The sequence below is a fragment of the Protopterus annectens genome, chromosome 17.part0 (assembly GCF_019279795.1).
Source record: "Protopterus annectens isolate FY-2018-M chromosome 17.part0, PAN1.0, whole genome shotgun sequence".
NCBI classification, from domain to species: domain Eukaryota; kingdom Metazoa; phylum Chordata; order Ceratodontiformes; family Protopteridae; genus Protopterus; species Protopterus annectens.
In genome coordinates, this window is record NC_056751.1 from 762,662,953 (window position 1) to 762,679,355 (window position 16,403).

Sequence of the window (16,403 nt, forward strand, 5' to 3'; positions counted from 1 at the left end):
CACAGACTGACCTAATTCCAGCACATACAGTATAATGTCCTTCATCCACAGACTGACTTAATGCTAGAACATACAGTATAATGTGTTACATCCACAGACTGACCTATTACCAGGACATACAGTATAATGTGGTACATCTACAGATTGACCTATTACCAGGACATGCAGTACAATGTGCTACATCCACAGATTGACCTATTACCAGGACATACAGTATAATGTGCTACATCCACAGACTGACCTATTACCAGGACATATAGTATAGAATGCTACATCCACAGACTGTCCTAATACTAAGACATAACAATATAATGTGGTACATCTACAGATTGACCTATTACCACGACATACAGTACAATGTGCTACATCCACAGATTGACCTATTACCAAGACATACAGTGTAACGTGCTGCACCATGAGAGCCCCTCTTGATCACCTGAAGAAAATGAATTGTGTTTTAGTTTCCCTCAGTTCCTCAGTCTGTAGCTGTACAGCATGTCTCTCATACCCTTTATGGATCTTGTTACCCAGTTCCGAATGGTCTTACTATGTTTAATAACCTTCTTATAAATTGATGAGCATATAAAATATATTCTGCATGTAATCTCACCAAACAAATAAGTAGTAGTACATGATTTTGTTTTATCTCTTGTGCTTAATAACCCAAGAATCTTATAATTTATATTGTACGGTTGTAGTGTGCTTATTGATGCAGTCTGAAAAGATATCCAGCTTTTGGCCTACAATAACATTCAAGTGAATTTTTCTTTCCATTGTTATAATGAGTTCTCCATCTAAGTTTTCATATAAATATTTCTATGTGACAAAGTTTATGCTCTTAGTTTTAAAAAATTTCTTAGCCAAAATTGTTACGTATGGTGATTTGAAGCCCTTGAAACTCACCTTCATTGAAACATCATTACCTTTGGGCTGTTTTCAAATTAAAGGCCCCTTGCAAATGAAACATACATGTGTTCTTTGATACACCTTCCTGATTGTATTAAATTATATACCTTGTATAATACAGTACAGTCATTGGTGCGCATTTTAAATTTATTGTTTGAACATTTGTCCAGTAAACCAATAATGACAAAACTGCCCAATTCAGAACATTTCCATCATAAAAGTCTACCCAAACTTTTACAATCCACCAGTATCAGTAAATATGCACAATCTCTGCAGAAGTAAAAGTCACCAAAATAATTCCACAGTAAAGAGATCTGTAAGTAATGAAGAGGTTGCTGCTAGCAAACAACTTTATATTTTATTGTTTCATCTACAAATAAAGTGCATGTTGCTCTTGAGGAATGAATTGCCTACGTTACATTAAAAAAGATAAGCTAGGAATATTGTAATAGGGAATGGATGGCAAACTAATGATAGGTTTATAGTTACTAGTTATAACCAGCAAAGAGGACATTCTCAGGAATGCAGCATCCATTCCCTTTAAAGGTACAACGCGGTATAGTATCAGCAAAGCATCTACATACTGTCGGAGTGGAACCCACAGCCTTCTGCATCAAAAGCAAACATTCTACCTGTTGTGCTACTAACACTGCAAGCAGACTTGCATAAACAGCACTAAACTTCTCTTCCCCTGAAGCTCTCAGCTCCTTATAAAATCCACTCAGCACTCAAATGTATCTCTCAACTTTGCAGCACAAGAAATCTGGAAAAAGCCAAAATGTATTGGGTGGGACAAAAGCCCAAAAACGAGGGACACATTTTAAACATTGCTTGTATAATCTTGGAAAGTTGATAGAATAAAATGTTGTGTTACCACCACACATTTCCTGAAAGATAGGAAGACTGAAACTTAAATGGCTATCATTTAGTGAATTCAGTTCTGACCATAGCTTTCAATCTCTTAGCACAAAAAAAAACTGGACAAAGCCAATACTAGGGGTATACAGCCCCCAAAATATTCAGTGAATTCAGTTCTCACCATAGTTCTCAACCTCTTAGCACAAAAAACCTGGACAAAGCCAATAATGAGGGAATACAGCCCCAAAAATATTCAGTGAATTCAGTTCTCACCATAGCTGTCAACCTCATAGCACAAAAAACCTGGTCAAAGCCAATAATGGGGGAATAAAGCCCCCAAATATATTCAGTGAATTCAGTTCTCATCATAACTGTCAACCTCTTAGCACAAAACACCTGAACAAAGCCAATAATGGGAGAATACTGCCCCCAAACATATTCACTGAATTCAGTTCTCACCATAGCTCTCAACCTCTGAGCACAAAAAAACTGAACAAAGCCAATAATGGGGAATACAATCCCAAAAATAGGGGCACATTTCAAATATTGATCTTATAAACTTAGAAAACTGCTAGAATAAAAGGTTTTGTGTTAACATGTATTTTCTGAAGAATATGAAGTCTGAAATTCAAATGCCTTTCATTATTTAGTAAATTCAATCCTTGCTGATTTGCCACAAAAATCCAGAAAACCACAAATTTGATGAGGGACAGAACAAAAATATGAGGTAAAACTCCGGATAGTTTTCACAAGTGATGGTGGGTAAGGAATTCAGGCTCTTGCTACCTTGTACCAAAAGTACAGGGTTTGTGCCTGAGTAACTCTAGCCAAACACACACACACACACACACACACACACACACACACACACACACACACACACACACACACACACACACACACACACATGATTGAATGTCTTCCTACTGCAATACAAATGCACCTTCTGAATAGAATGGCTGAAACTCCCTACACACACCAAAAACAACAATACATGCACCTTAATTGTCAGACTTACATACAACTGAACTATTGAATTAATGGTTGGAAGTAACTGCCCTTAAAAGTAAGCAAGAATGGAGTGCACTTACAATAACAAAATGGCTGGTTAGCATGCGTATCTGATATAAATACAATTCCAGTTCTTGTTTTTTACCTGGAGGCTGAAGCAGACATGTGGGTGCTGGGCGGACCTGGATGACATGTGGATGCTGGGTGGACCTAGAGGCTGAAGCAGACATGTGGGTGCTGGGCGGACTCTACAGCTGTGATTCCCTATTTCCCTCCAAAGCAGTTTGAAATAAATATTCACAGCCACAGAATCCTACAGGCAGTAGATGATGTCATCATGCAATCCCCTGTAGGCTGGTGATGTGTGATGACATCAGCCACAAATTTAAAGTTGAAATACAAAAATAAATAAATAAATTGTGAATTAAAGGGGCCACTCAGGAATTCGTGGCACCCCATTATTTTGCCCTCAAAACCAGTAAATACCAAGGAATTCTGTATGGTTGAGAGGTATGATCAGAGGTTTCTCCAAGACAGGTCCATAGGAAGCAGACATGTAAAAAAGGACACTTGGATTCATAACTAGAACCTGTCACAGAAGACACAGACTTGGATGAGGGGAAGGTTCCCCTAGATCCCCCTTCGGAGACATCACTTTTGGTGATATCTTGGAATGGATGAAACAGAAGGGGGTTGGTTCACCAATTCACCTTCCCCCAAAGAGTCTGTGTTCCTGGAGGCTTTTGGAGCTGGTTCTTCTACTGCCTGGTTGGCTCCCCCTCCTGACTCTCTCATTGATTTGACAGCTTAGATAGGCTGAAAGGACCCTGACATGGTGCAGCCATTCCCCAAAAAAGATAAAATTTTAGCAGCATTGAAGGACAGGGCAAACTGGAGCAGAGGTCCACTGGTATATTCCATGGTCATGGCAGCAGCCATTAAAAAAGAACTCTCAGCGAAGAGTACTTCTGTCCATCCTCCTAATAAGGAATCAAGGGCTTTGGACAGATTTGGTAAACGGACTTATGCTTCAGTGACCTTTACTCTTGGGGCACTGAATTATCTTCCCCACGTGACACGCTTCCAGAGGGAGTTGACTAAAGAGTTCACCAGTTCCCTTTCAGGCAATTTACCAGCAGATATCCAAAAAAACATGGATTCCCAGGTATCTACCTATCAATATTTATCTAACATTTCCACGTGTCTGCTTTCCTGTGCAGCTGATGGTACAGCAAGGCAGCAGGCACCAGCATAGCCATATGCCGCCATGCTTGGACCAGCATAGCCATATGCCACCATGCTTGGACCAGCATAGCCATATGCCGCCATGCTTGAACCAGCATAGCCATATGCCGCCATGCTTGGACCAGCATAGCCATATGCCACCATGCTTGGACCAGCATAGCCATATGCCACCATGCTTGAACCAGCATAGCCATATGCCACCATGCTTGGACCAGCATAGCCATATGCCACCATGCTTGGACCAGCATAGCCATATGCCACCATGCTTGGATGCATTTATGTGACTTTGTGAAAGGATTTAAGATGTTCTACCTTTGATGGTTTCACCTTCTTCGGACCTAATGTTAAGGAAACACCAGGAGCGAACAGGATAGTAAGACCCTCTCTGAAATAACAATATGCTTCTACACTCCTCAGATGACCTTCTCAAGGAGGAATCAGGAAGGAGGAAAGAAAATGTGGTTCAGAAAATCACAGGGTTTTAATCAGGATTTGCCTGCAGACAGTGCTTCCCACAGCGGGGGGGGGGTCAGTTTTTAATGGACATCTATATAGGGGCAGAGGCTGTCTGCAAAACCAAGGATTTTGGTGCCTTTTTGTGAGATATTCTTCCAGTGCTCCTGAAGGGTTGTTTAGCTGCCCCACTCTGGAGGCAGTTAAGGGGCACTTATCATTACACTCTCAACCTTGACAGGCCATCACTTCAGACTCATAAATGTTAAGAATAATCATCAGACGATACACCATTCCCTTGGCTTCTCCTCACATAAAGGCAAGGATTCCAGTAGTACCACCCAACCAACTGGAAGCCACAACAGTAGAAGTCTAAAAGCTGTTAGAAAAAAAGAGTCATCCAGCAGATTCCACCAGACCAGTTAGGATCCAAAGTCTATTCCATAGGTTCATAGGTTCATAGGTTTATACTAGGCTATCTGCCCTAAGGCATTTATAAGCCTAGCCCAAAGTTTTGTGGCTTACGCCACCCCTTATGTTAAAAAATACTGTGCCCATTAGTTTGTTGTGCCTCTGTCCAGCAGTGACACAGAGATGATTCCCGGGGTAAACCTATGATCTCCCATCCACCGGTCAAGATTTCTCTTGAACAGATCCAGCGAGGTGCTCTGCCTCACATGGACTGGGATTTTATTCCACAGCATAGGGAGTCTCTGGGTGACAAATCTATCCCTCCAGCATGTCCTATTTATATCCGTGCTAAGGTTTAAGTCGCTTGCTCTAGTGGATCTGGTAGATTTGGATTTTTTGAGGTGGAGCATGTCCATTAATTTCGGGTTGGACATGGCCTTGTATGTCAGGCACAGGTCACTTCTGAGCAGGCGGTATGCGACTGAATAGAGCTGGAGTTTCTTCAGTCTGGCAGCATATGACAGATTTTGGAGTCCCTTTATCCTTTTGGTGAGGAACTTTTGGGGTCTCTCCAATTGTTGCAGGTGTCGGGTGAGATACATCCCGAATGGGGCATTGTACTCGATCATTGGTCTGATAAGTGAAGAGTACAGGGAACAATGACCTCACTTGATCTGGATGTGAATCCCTTCATGATCAGGTGGGCAATGTAGAAGGTCTTTCTAACCACTTTAGCAATGTGAGTGTCAAAAGAAAGGCCACTGTCAACCTGGGTCCCCAGGTCCCTGATAACCTCTTCTGTGCTTAATGGATTGCCACCTATATGGTAGCTTGGGGTTACCTTGTTTTTCCCGAAGGGTATGACTATACATTTTTTGGCATTTAACTTCAGGCCATGGCTCTGGCACCAGTTTTCAGTTTCTGTGAGACCCCTCTGAAGGATATCTGTGTCCGATGTACTTTCCACTATGGCACCCAGTTTGCAGTCATCTGCAAACTTTGTCAGCCATAGTCCTCCTATGTTTGCCTGTACTTCTGAGAAGTAGATGCCGAACAACAGGGGGCCAAGGACTGAGCCCTGTGGGACACCACTTGTGACCGGCTTGGAGTCTGACATGGCGCCGGCAACTCTAACCCTGTGGGTTCTGTCCTTTAGCCAGTTTGCAACCCATCTTGTGACATATGGGTTTACATTTAAGCGGGTAAGTTTCTCTATAATACCCGAGTGGGGTATTGTGTCGAAAGCTTTTGCAAGGTCAAGGTAGGCTGTATGGACTGCCTTTCCCTCATCAATGGCCTTGGTGACTGTTTCGAAGAAGTCGACCAAGTTCAAAAAGCATGATCTGCCCTTGACAAAGCCAAACTGGGTCAGGTCCAATGTCTGCAAGTCCCCTATGTCTTTGTTTATGAGTTCCATTATGATCCTCTCCATAGCTTTGCAGACCAGGCTTGTTAAGCTTATGGGGCGGTAATTACCAGGGTCCGTAGAGGCACCGCCTTTGTGGAGTGGGACCACAGTTGTCGTACGCCACTCCTTGGGCACGTATCCTGTGGTAAGGCTAAGATTAAACAGCTGCCTTATATGCGGGTTTAGTTCCTCATTGAGTTTGTGTAGCACACAGCTGGGGACACCATCCGGTCCCATTGATGCTGTGGTTTTAGCTTTAGAGAGAGCAGCTTTCCCCTGCTCATTTGAGATGTCTGGGAGGTTACACTCCGCTGGGATAGTTATCTCTCCTTTTGGGGGGGAGAGGGGGGTGAAGTTTGCACTGAACCTGTCTGCCAGTATGTTGGCAATGTCTGTGGGTTCAGTGATTTTTGTATCATTTTGGACTAATTCTGTGCATATCTGGGAGTTCCCACCCAGGTTTCTAACATAGCTGAAGAAGGCCTTATGATTGTCTTTTGAATCTATTGCAATTTTTCTCTCAAAGTTGGCCTTGGATGATTTTATGAGTGCTCGATTTTTTTACTAATAATGATCAAGGGTGTCTTCTCTTTTATGGATTTTGCTCTATCATGTAACAGCTTTCTCCTCTTATTGTAGTTTGTTTATGGCCGGGGTCCACCAGACTGGACGCTTGCCCCTGGTGGAAAGAGTCTTGGTTTTATTCGGGATTGCCTGATCCATGCAGTCCTGGAGGTGTTCATAGAAGGCATTTGTAAGGGCTTCCGCAGCTTGGATTGTGGTTTCCACTGGCTCGGGGGCCTTGAAGGATACAACACCAGTCTTGAGTAGTGTGAAGTTTGCTTTAGAGAAGTTCTTCACTGTGGTCTTTTTTGTTTGGGGTGGGGGCGGGATGTGGATTTCCAGTGAGATAAGTTTGTGATCTGATCTCACCAATGAGAGATATACTTCCAGTGTGGAGCATTTTGTCCCCATGTTTGTGATGATGAGATCTAGTATATTTTCTCCTCTTGTGGGAACGGTGACTAGTTGTTCCATGGCATTTGAATTTATGAACTCCAGGAACCTTTGGGCTAGAAAGTTGGGGCTTGAGTAATGTTCCCAGTCTATATTTGGGTAGTTGAAGTCACCCAATATAATGGTGTTTGGAGATACATTTATACCCTCCAGTGTCTTCAGGAAGGCTGTGTGGGGTTCCTGAGTTTGAGAGGGTGGCCTGTAGCATGCTACAAATTGTAGAGCAGTTTTGCCTATGGTTAATTGCACCTGGATGGTTTCCGATGCTTAGTGCGTTGCCAACCTGGAGGTGTGGGTATCCTTGATGAATATGGATACACCCCTCCTTTTGTGGTGTGGTCCGGATTTGGGGGCGGAACGCATGATATGAGGTAAAACCTGATAGTGCCGGGTGCTCTCAGGAGCCTTGAACCAGGTTTCAGTCACAGCACAGACATCGATGTTCTCCATACTGAGAAGGGCCTCAAGTGCGTGCATTTTGAGATTTAGACTTCTGGCATTGAGCAGCATTACCCTTAGTTTCTTCCCATTTTTGTTTTCTAGGGTGGTAGGTTTAGAATTTGAGCCTTGCCTAAAAAAGGCACTATGGGGGTGGCAAGAGCCTTAGCCAATATCCGGAATCCCAGGGGTGACAGGTGCAAGCCGTCCCTTGCGAAGCAGCGTGGCTTGTCAAGCATGTCATCCCAGGCAGACAGACACTGGATCCCCTTTGAATGACATCAGAAATTAAGTCAATTGTTAAAGCTGATCATCTAGTCTCTATGTTGTGGCATCATTCTTGGTGAAGGAAGGATACTGCTCAGGGTCAGAGTCATACCTGCCTGGGCTACATAATCAGAGAGCTCCCCTATGTCTCTTTTCATGTAGTCCAGGGAGGTACGTCTCAGGTCGTTCACACCAGCATGGACAATGACTGTGTCATATTTGTACTTGCTGTGGAGTGACCCGAGTGCTTGTGTTATGTGGCGGATTCTAGCACCCGATAGGCAGCTTACTGTGACCCTCTCCTTGTTCAGCCTGGTGAGTGGGACATCAGTGTGTCTGATTATGGAGTTACCTATGACAAGTATGTTTGGTGTTGTATTTGGCCTTATTATTTTTAGTTCCAAAAAAGAGAGAGTACTTAAGGCCAGTCTTAGACATAAGTCATCTAAATCATTTCGTAAAACAGACAAAATTCCAGATGGTCACGATTCAATGCATTTTGTCTCTGCTGAGGAAGGACGACTGGATGTGCTCAAAAGATCTCCAACATGCTTACAATCATACAAAGATAAACAGACATTCCAGGAGATTTCAAGCTGGTAGACAGTCAATTCCAATTCAGATCACTTCCCTTTGGACTCACCACAGCTCCCCAGGTGTTTACCAAATGCATGTCAGTGGTTACAGCCTGCCTCAGACTGTAGGGGTTCTGAGTATTCCCATATTTAGATGACTGGCACCTCAGTACTTGGACCAGGGATCTCAAAATTTAGCAGCGAGACCTTTTCCTCCATTTACTACACAACCTGGGAGTCATTGTAAAAGCCAGATGAATTGCACTCATGCCATATAGTTCATTGGATGCCACCTAGACATGACAAATCAGATAGCCACCTTGCCACAGTCCATGAGTTATTTCTCTCCAACATGTGGCACATCTAGTCTTGCATCATTGCTCTCCCTCTGCAAGGCTAATTCTGAACCTTTTGTGGCTTATAGTCTCTACAATCACACTGATTCCATTGTCGAGATATTACATGACAGTACTTCAGTGGATCATGTGGATCATGTGAGTTCAATGGTTTCAGTGTTCTCATTCCCTGCATAGCTCCATGTCAAGATATTACATGACAGTACTTCAGTGGATTGTGTGGATTGTGCGAGTTCAATGGTTTCAGTGTTCTCATTCCCTGCATAGCCCCATGTTGAGATATTACATGACAGTACTTCAGTGGATCATGTGGATCATGTGAGTTCAATGGTTTCAGTGTTCACATTCCCTGCATAGCCCCATGTCGAGATATTACATGACAGTACTTCAGTGGATTGTGTGGATCGTGCGAGTTCAGTGGTTTCAGTGTTCGCATTCCCTGCATAGTCCCATGTCAAGATATTACATGACAGTACTTCAGTGGATCGTGTGGATTGTGCAAGTTCAATGGTTTCAGTGTTCGCATTCCCTGCATAGCCCCATGTCGAGATATTACATGACAGTACTTCAGTGGATCATGTGGATCATGCGAGTTCAATGGTTTCAGTGTTCACATTCCCTGCATAGCCCCATGTCGAGATATTACATGACAGTACTTCAGTGGATCGTGTGGATCGTGCAAGTTCAATGGTTTCAGTGTTCTCATTCCCTGCATAGCCCCATGTCGAGATATTACATGACAGTACTTCAGTGGATCGTGTGGATCGTGTGAGTTCAATGGTTTCAGTGTTCTCATTCCCTGCATAGCCCCATGTTGACATATTACATGACAGTACTTCAGTGGATCTTGTGGATTGTGCGAGTTCAATGGTTTCAGTGTTCTCATTCCCTGTATAGCCCCATGTCGAGATATTACATGACAGTACTTCAGTGGATTATGTGGATTGTGCGAGTTCAATGGTTTCAGTGTTCTCATTCCCTGCATAGCCCCATGTCAAGATATCACATGACAGTACTTCAGTGGATCGTGTGGATCATTCAAGTTCAATGGTTTCAGTGTTCTCATTCCCTGCATAGCCCCATGTCGAGATATTACATGACAGTACTTCAGTGGATCGTGTGGATCATGCGAGTTCAATGGTTTCAGTGTTCTCATTCCCTGCATAGCCCCATGTCGAGATATTACATGACAGTACATCAGTGGATCGTGTGGATCGTGCAAGTTCAATGGTTTCACTGTTCTCATTCCCTGCATAGCCCCATGTCAAGATATTACATGACAGTACTTCAGTGGATCATGTGGATTGTGCGAGTTCAATGGTTTCAGTGTTCTCATTCCCTGCATAGCCCCATGTCGAGATATTACATGACAGTACTTCAGTGGATCGTGTGGATCATGCGAGTTCAATGGTTTCAGTGTTCACATTCCCTGCATAGCCCCATGTCGAGATATTACATGACAGTACTTCAGTGGATCGTGCAAGTTCAATGGTTTCAGTGTTCGCATTCCCTGCATAGCCCCATGTCGAGATATTACATGACAGTACTTCAGTGGATCGTGGATCGTGCAAGTTCAATGGTTTCAGTGTTCGCATTCCCTGCATAGCCCCATGTCGAGATATTACATGACAGTACTTCAGTGGATCGTGTGGATCATGCGAGTTCAATGGTTTCAGTGTTCTCATTCCCTGCATAGCCCCGTGTCGAGATATTACATTACAGTACTTCAGTGGATCGTGTGGATCGTGCGAGTTCAATGGTTTCAGTGTTCTCATTCCCTGCATAGCCCCATGTCGAGATATTACATGACAGTACTTCAGTGGATCATGCGAGTTCAATGGTTTCAGTGTTCTCATTCCCTGCATAGCCCCATGTCAAGATATTACATGACAGTACTTCAGTGGATCATGTGGATCATGCGAGTTCAATGGTTTCAGTGTTCTCATTCCCTGCATAGCCCCATGTCGAGATATTACATGACAGTACTTCAGTGGATCGTGTGGATCGTGCGAGTTCAATGGTTTCAGTGTTCTCATTCCCTGCATAGCCCCATGTCGAGATATTACATGACAGTACTTCAGTGGATCGTGTAGATCGTGCGAGTTCAATGGTTTCAGTGTTCGCATTCCCTGCATAGCGCCATGTCGAGATATTACATGACAGTACTTCAGTGGATCGTGTGGATCGTGCGAGTTCAATGGTTTCAGTGTTCTCATTCCCTGCATAGCCCCATGTCGAGATATTACATGACAGTACTTCAGTGGATCATGCGAGTTCAATGGTTTCAGTGTTCGCATTCCCTGCATAGCCCCATGTCGAGATATTACATGACAGTACTTCAGTGGATCATGTGGATCGTGCGAGTTCAATGGTTTCAGTGTTCTCATTCCCTGCATAGCCCCATCTGATTGACTCCTATATGTAAGACCCATATTAGATGGTAGATAATATCTCCAGTAATTTCAGAGGGCTGTCCCTTCTGTATGCCACACCCTATAGCAACAGTTACCATGGATGCTTCCCTTTTAGGATTGGGAGTGGCATTATGAAGGAAAGACTATTCAAGGTTCCTGGATGCCATTAGAGGCCAAACGTCACATTAACATTCTGGAGATCAGAGTAGTGCAACTAGCATTGGAGACATTTCATGTTGGTAGTCTAGTACATTAACAAGCATTGACGAACCAGATCTTACCCTTTATGTTGGGAAGTCATGAGAGTGTGGCAATAGGCAATGTCTTCCTGCCGCATTCTTATAGCAATGCACATCCCAGGGACTTCCAATGTGTTAGCTAACAAGCTAAGCAGAAACATTCTCCTGCCTCACAAGTAGTCCGTCAATCAAGCAGTGGTAAATGAAATTTTCCACCACTGGTGCCAACCTTGCTTGCCTGGTCCCTCCTCAGGGTCAATCACCAAGGGATGTTCCGGTCCACAGTTGCCCCCCGATTCTCCTATATGCATTTCCTTCCTTTCCTCTTTTAATGAAATTCATTCAGAAAACCAGACAGTGCAAGGCCAAAGTGATCCTCATTGTCCCCTTTTAGCCTTGACAAGTTTGGCTCCCATATCTTTGGTCTCACCTCTTTCATCCTCCTTGCATGCTGAAACACAGCCCAGATCTCCTATCTCATCTTTCACTGGATCTTCTCCTGAATCGAGATAGCTTAAAGTTAACCATGTGGTTCCTCAAATTTTAACTCAGTCCCTCCAATGGAGCTCTGAAAGTTTGCAGTGCAACTTCCTGTGGGCAGCTGACTTTTTACTACAGGTCAATGGGGCTCTGAAAGTTTTCACTGCAACTTCCTGTGGGCAGCTGACTTTTTACTATAGGTCAATGGAGCTCTGAAAGTTTGCAGTGCAACTTCCTGTGGGCAGCTGACTTTTTACTACAGGTACATTTACTACAGGTACATTTACTACGGGTACATTTACTACGGGTACATTTACTACAGGTACATTTACTACAGGTATACTTACTACAGGTACATTTACTACAGGTACATTTACTACAGGTATACTTACTGTAATTCCATTATTACTCACCCAATCAGACACCATTTCAGTTTCATTGTCATGCTACATTCATAGCCGGCTTTAGGCATAGGTCAACTAGGCGGCTGCCTAGGGCATCGCCCAAGCAGGGGTGCTTTTCCAGTATTTATTTAGTGTAGGTAGACCAGGATGGGGGCAAAAGGTGGTGTGGGGGGGGCGGCATGGAACCCTTTTGCCTAGGGCACTGGTTGACCTAAGGCAGCTCCTGGCTACATGTAGTACAGCTGACATTATTTACATGTGTATTTGCCAATCATGTAGAGCATTTTATATTGGCAAAACTAATCAAAGATTGAAATATCAGATTTGTGAGTACTTGTCAGACATACGTCGACAAGCAGATGCACTAAACAAACATATTAGAGAGTGTGATGCATCACAAGTTTAAATTTGTTATCCTACAAACTTTGACAGAAAGTATTAGAAGAGGTGACTTTAAATTATTATACAGAGATAGCAGAAAATAAGTAGATTCTAAGGTTTCAGGCACATACCTCCAGACTTAAATGATAGTTTCACCATACAGCCAGTGCTTAAGGAGATACATAATATAATTAAGTAAAAAATGTTTAATATTTTAGATAGAATTTTAATAATTAGTTAAGTATGTATGTATGTGTATCTCTCTCTCTCTCTATATATATATATATATATATATATATATATATATATATATATATATATGGGTCTACTTCATATGACCTAAATTTAATTTGACTGAAATTCATTTGACTGAGACCAAAACACTGACAGTTCAAAATACTAAAAACTCATTTGACTGAAACTCATAACACTGACACATTAAAGTAAAAGGTATATGCCTTTTTCCCCACTGTAGTACGATCCTGGAGTTGGTATATATAGCTGGGGGGCACAGCCCCCCACATTGGGGGTGTGGGGGTGTAGACTCCCACATACTTTATACATTTTAAACCATACACATGGATATTTATAACTGCAATGAATAACTTTGCAGAAAACAATATTTACTTAAACTATGTGGGGGGCTATGTTCCCCACCCCCCCCAATGTGGGGGACTGTGCCACACACACACACACCTAAATATATATACTAACTCCAGGATCGCACTACAGTGGGGAAAGGTGCATATACCTTTTGCTTTAATGTGTCAGTGTTAAGAGTTTCAGTCAAATGAGTTTTCAGTATTTTGAACTGTCAGTGTCATGGTCTCAGTCAAATGAATTTCAGTCAAATGAAATTTAGGTCATGTGAAGTAGATCTATATATATATATATATATATATATATATATATATATATATATATATATAAGATTTTTGCATACATTTTTTGTATAAGTGTTTTGGTATAAGCAAGTTCTTAACAAGTTTATACAAGATGCATACACCTCTTACAAGCAAGTTTCATTATTTGTTGCATTATATGTATCAGCTGTTTTTATTTAATCTAATTATTTAATCATTCAATTACTTTTGTAGGGTCAGTTAGAAATCATGTTATGTTTTATGAACTGGCATATTTATATAAAAGTGTTTTTTTCATTATATACACTGTTTTACCTGAAGAAGTCCTAGTGGTGAAAGATGTGTAAACTAGCAAATAATAAAGATGTATTGAGTGCCGTGGTGCCAGAATACTTGTTTGTTTGTTTTTTTGTTATTTCAGCATATCTATCACTAGTGCTTGTAAATCAATTCAGATTGCTACACAGAAGATCAGTTATTGAACTGTGCCCATATACACATTGTAGTCTATACCTGGAGCTCAACCAGGGAGAATCCCGACAGCTGCAGAGGTTCACAGCGTTGCGTCAAGTAGCGCTCCTTCTCCTCTGCACGTTCTTCAGCTTCCCTCTCCAGTTCTTGCTTGGCGATCTGCAGCATTAAGCTCTACAAGACAGATACACAAGTGTCAGATAGGGAAAAACAATCCATGTGTATCAGTACGGGTCTACTTTGTTTTGTTGAATCTCATTTCACTGAATTTCATTTCACCCCAACCACTTCGCTGAAAACTCAAATTACTGAAAACTCATTTCACTGAATCTCATTTCACTGAACTGCAGTTAGTATATATGGCACTGTGTAGAGTACTGTAAGCCAAGTAAAAGGTATATGCCCTTTTTCCTACTGTAGTGCGATCCTGGAGTTAATATATATAGTTAGGGGGGCAAAGCCCCCCACATTGGGGGGTGTGGGGGCATAGCCCCCCAATGTAGTTTCAGTAAATATTGTCTTCTGGAGAGAGTTAGTAGTTGGTGTTGTAGCTATGCATGTCTATTGTTTAAAATCTATTGTTTTGAAGTTTTTGGTAAAATACAATATAAAACAAACAAGGTGGGGGGGGGCTACACCCCCACACACCTCACAGTGAGAGAGGCTGTGCCCCCCACACCCCCCTAACTATATATACTAACTCCAGGATTCCACTGCAGTGAGGAAAAGGGCATATACCTTTTACTTGCCTTACAGTACTCTACACAGTGCCATATATACTAACTGCATTTCAGTGAAATGAGATTAATTGAAATGAGTTTTCAGTGATTTGTGTTTTCAGCGATGTGGTTGGGGTGAAATGAAATTCAACGAAACAAGTAGACACATCAGTACAGGCTTAAATTACTGATTTTAAAGGAATTCATTACTTCATTCTACATACTGCTTAAGAAGTCATTTATCAGCAGGTTTGTTATTTACAATTCATATCTGGATTTTAAATGTTTCACTAGAATAACACATTTTGCTTTGCTGCTTAAATCTGCAGCAATTTATCGATTGTCTTCTTTACTAAATGTATGATATGGAGGGGAAAGCCTTTCAGTGGAGCTACATAACCTTCTTTTTTGTATTCTAGTTTTTTGGGATGCGGTCCTTTGCTTCTTCAAGCCACATTATTCGACCCACCCATTGACTCCTCTTTACTCTGCATATCTTCTATGTCTCCGTTGGGGCTCAACTCTTTCTTTGTGTAAAATTAGGCATGCAGCAACCTAGTGCCATTTTCAGGGACAAGATTTGATGTACTGCACTTGTATAAAATTCTAGGTAGAAGATAGTTTCTTTTTTTATGCCAGACCAGCCCGATTGGCACAGGTATAGAGGTCTATGTGAGGTGCCAGTAACCCAGGTTCAGGTGACAGTCCAGTTACACTTTCTTCCCAGTGCCAATGTGTAGCCCAACATAACACATCAGAGATACTTCAGGTGCAGCTAACAATGGATAAGACAGAGATTCAGGTCATAGCCTACTATTGGTCCCCAACCATGTCCCAAGACTCACACTCCACATTCCTAAGCACCCTGGAGAATATTAGGGTCCAACCTAACTCTCTCATACTGGGCGACTTCAACTACCTCTCCATTAAATGGGAGAACTACTCATGTACCAATACACTTGCCCAACGTTTCCTGGAATTCATTTATTCCAGTGCCCTGGACCAGCTCATTCTTACCCCCACTAGAGGTAGCAACATCCTTGACCTGGTCATTACTAACATGGGCAACTGTTGCTCTACACCAGTTAGTCAACTCCTCCCTGGTTAGTTCCGACCACAAACTAATCACCTTGGAAATCCACATGCCTCCCACCACCTCCCCCCTCCCGCTAAGGTAACCAGCATGAAAAACATCTCCAGTGCTGACTTTGGGCTCCTAAAAACAGAGGTGGCTAACTTCACAGCACCCATGCAAATGGAGAACAGTTGCATGACCGCCAAATCCTACACCAATGCACTGTACGAACAAGTACACAAATGCATGGATCTTGCCATACCCAATAGAACCAAGAGACACTCCTTCAAAAAAAAAGGAAGCCATCTGGTGGTCCCCTGCCATAAACAAACTCTACAACAGAAAGAGGAAACTGATGCAGAATAAGGTGATGTCCCAAGACTGGAAAAACTCTCTTATCAGCCTCAACAAA

General features: G+C 42.4%; 1 protein-coding gene across 1 annotated transcript in view; it reads right to left on the bottom strand.

The window, feature by feature from the left end:
• Positions 1 to 16,403, bottom strand: part of LOC122791308 (troponin I, cardiac muscle-like) — a 337,956-nt gene that overhangs the window by 222,154 nt on the left and 99,399 nt on the right. Inside the window, exon 3 of the mRNA XM_044059010.1 lies at positions 14,240 to 14,371. Within this exon, the coding sequence (XP_043914945.1) occupies positions 14,240 to 14,365 (126 nt within the window). The 5' untranslated portion in view covers positions 14,366 to 14,371. The remainder of the gene's footprint in view (positions 1 to 14,239; positions 14,372 to 16,403) is intronic.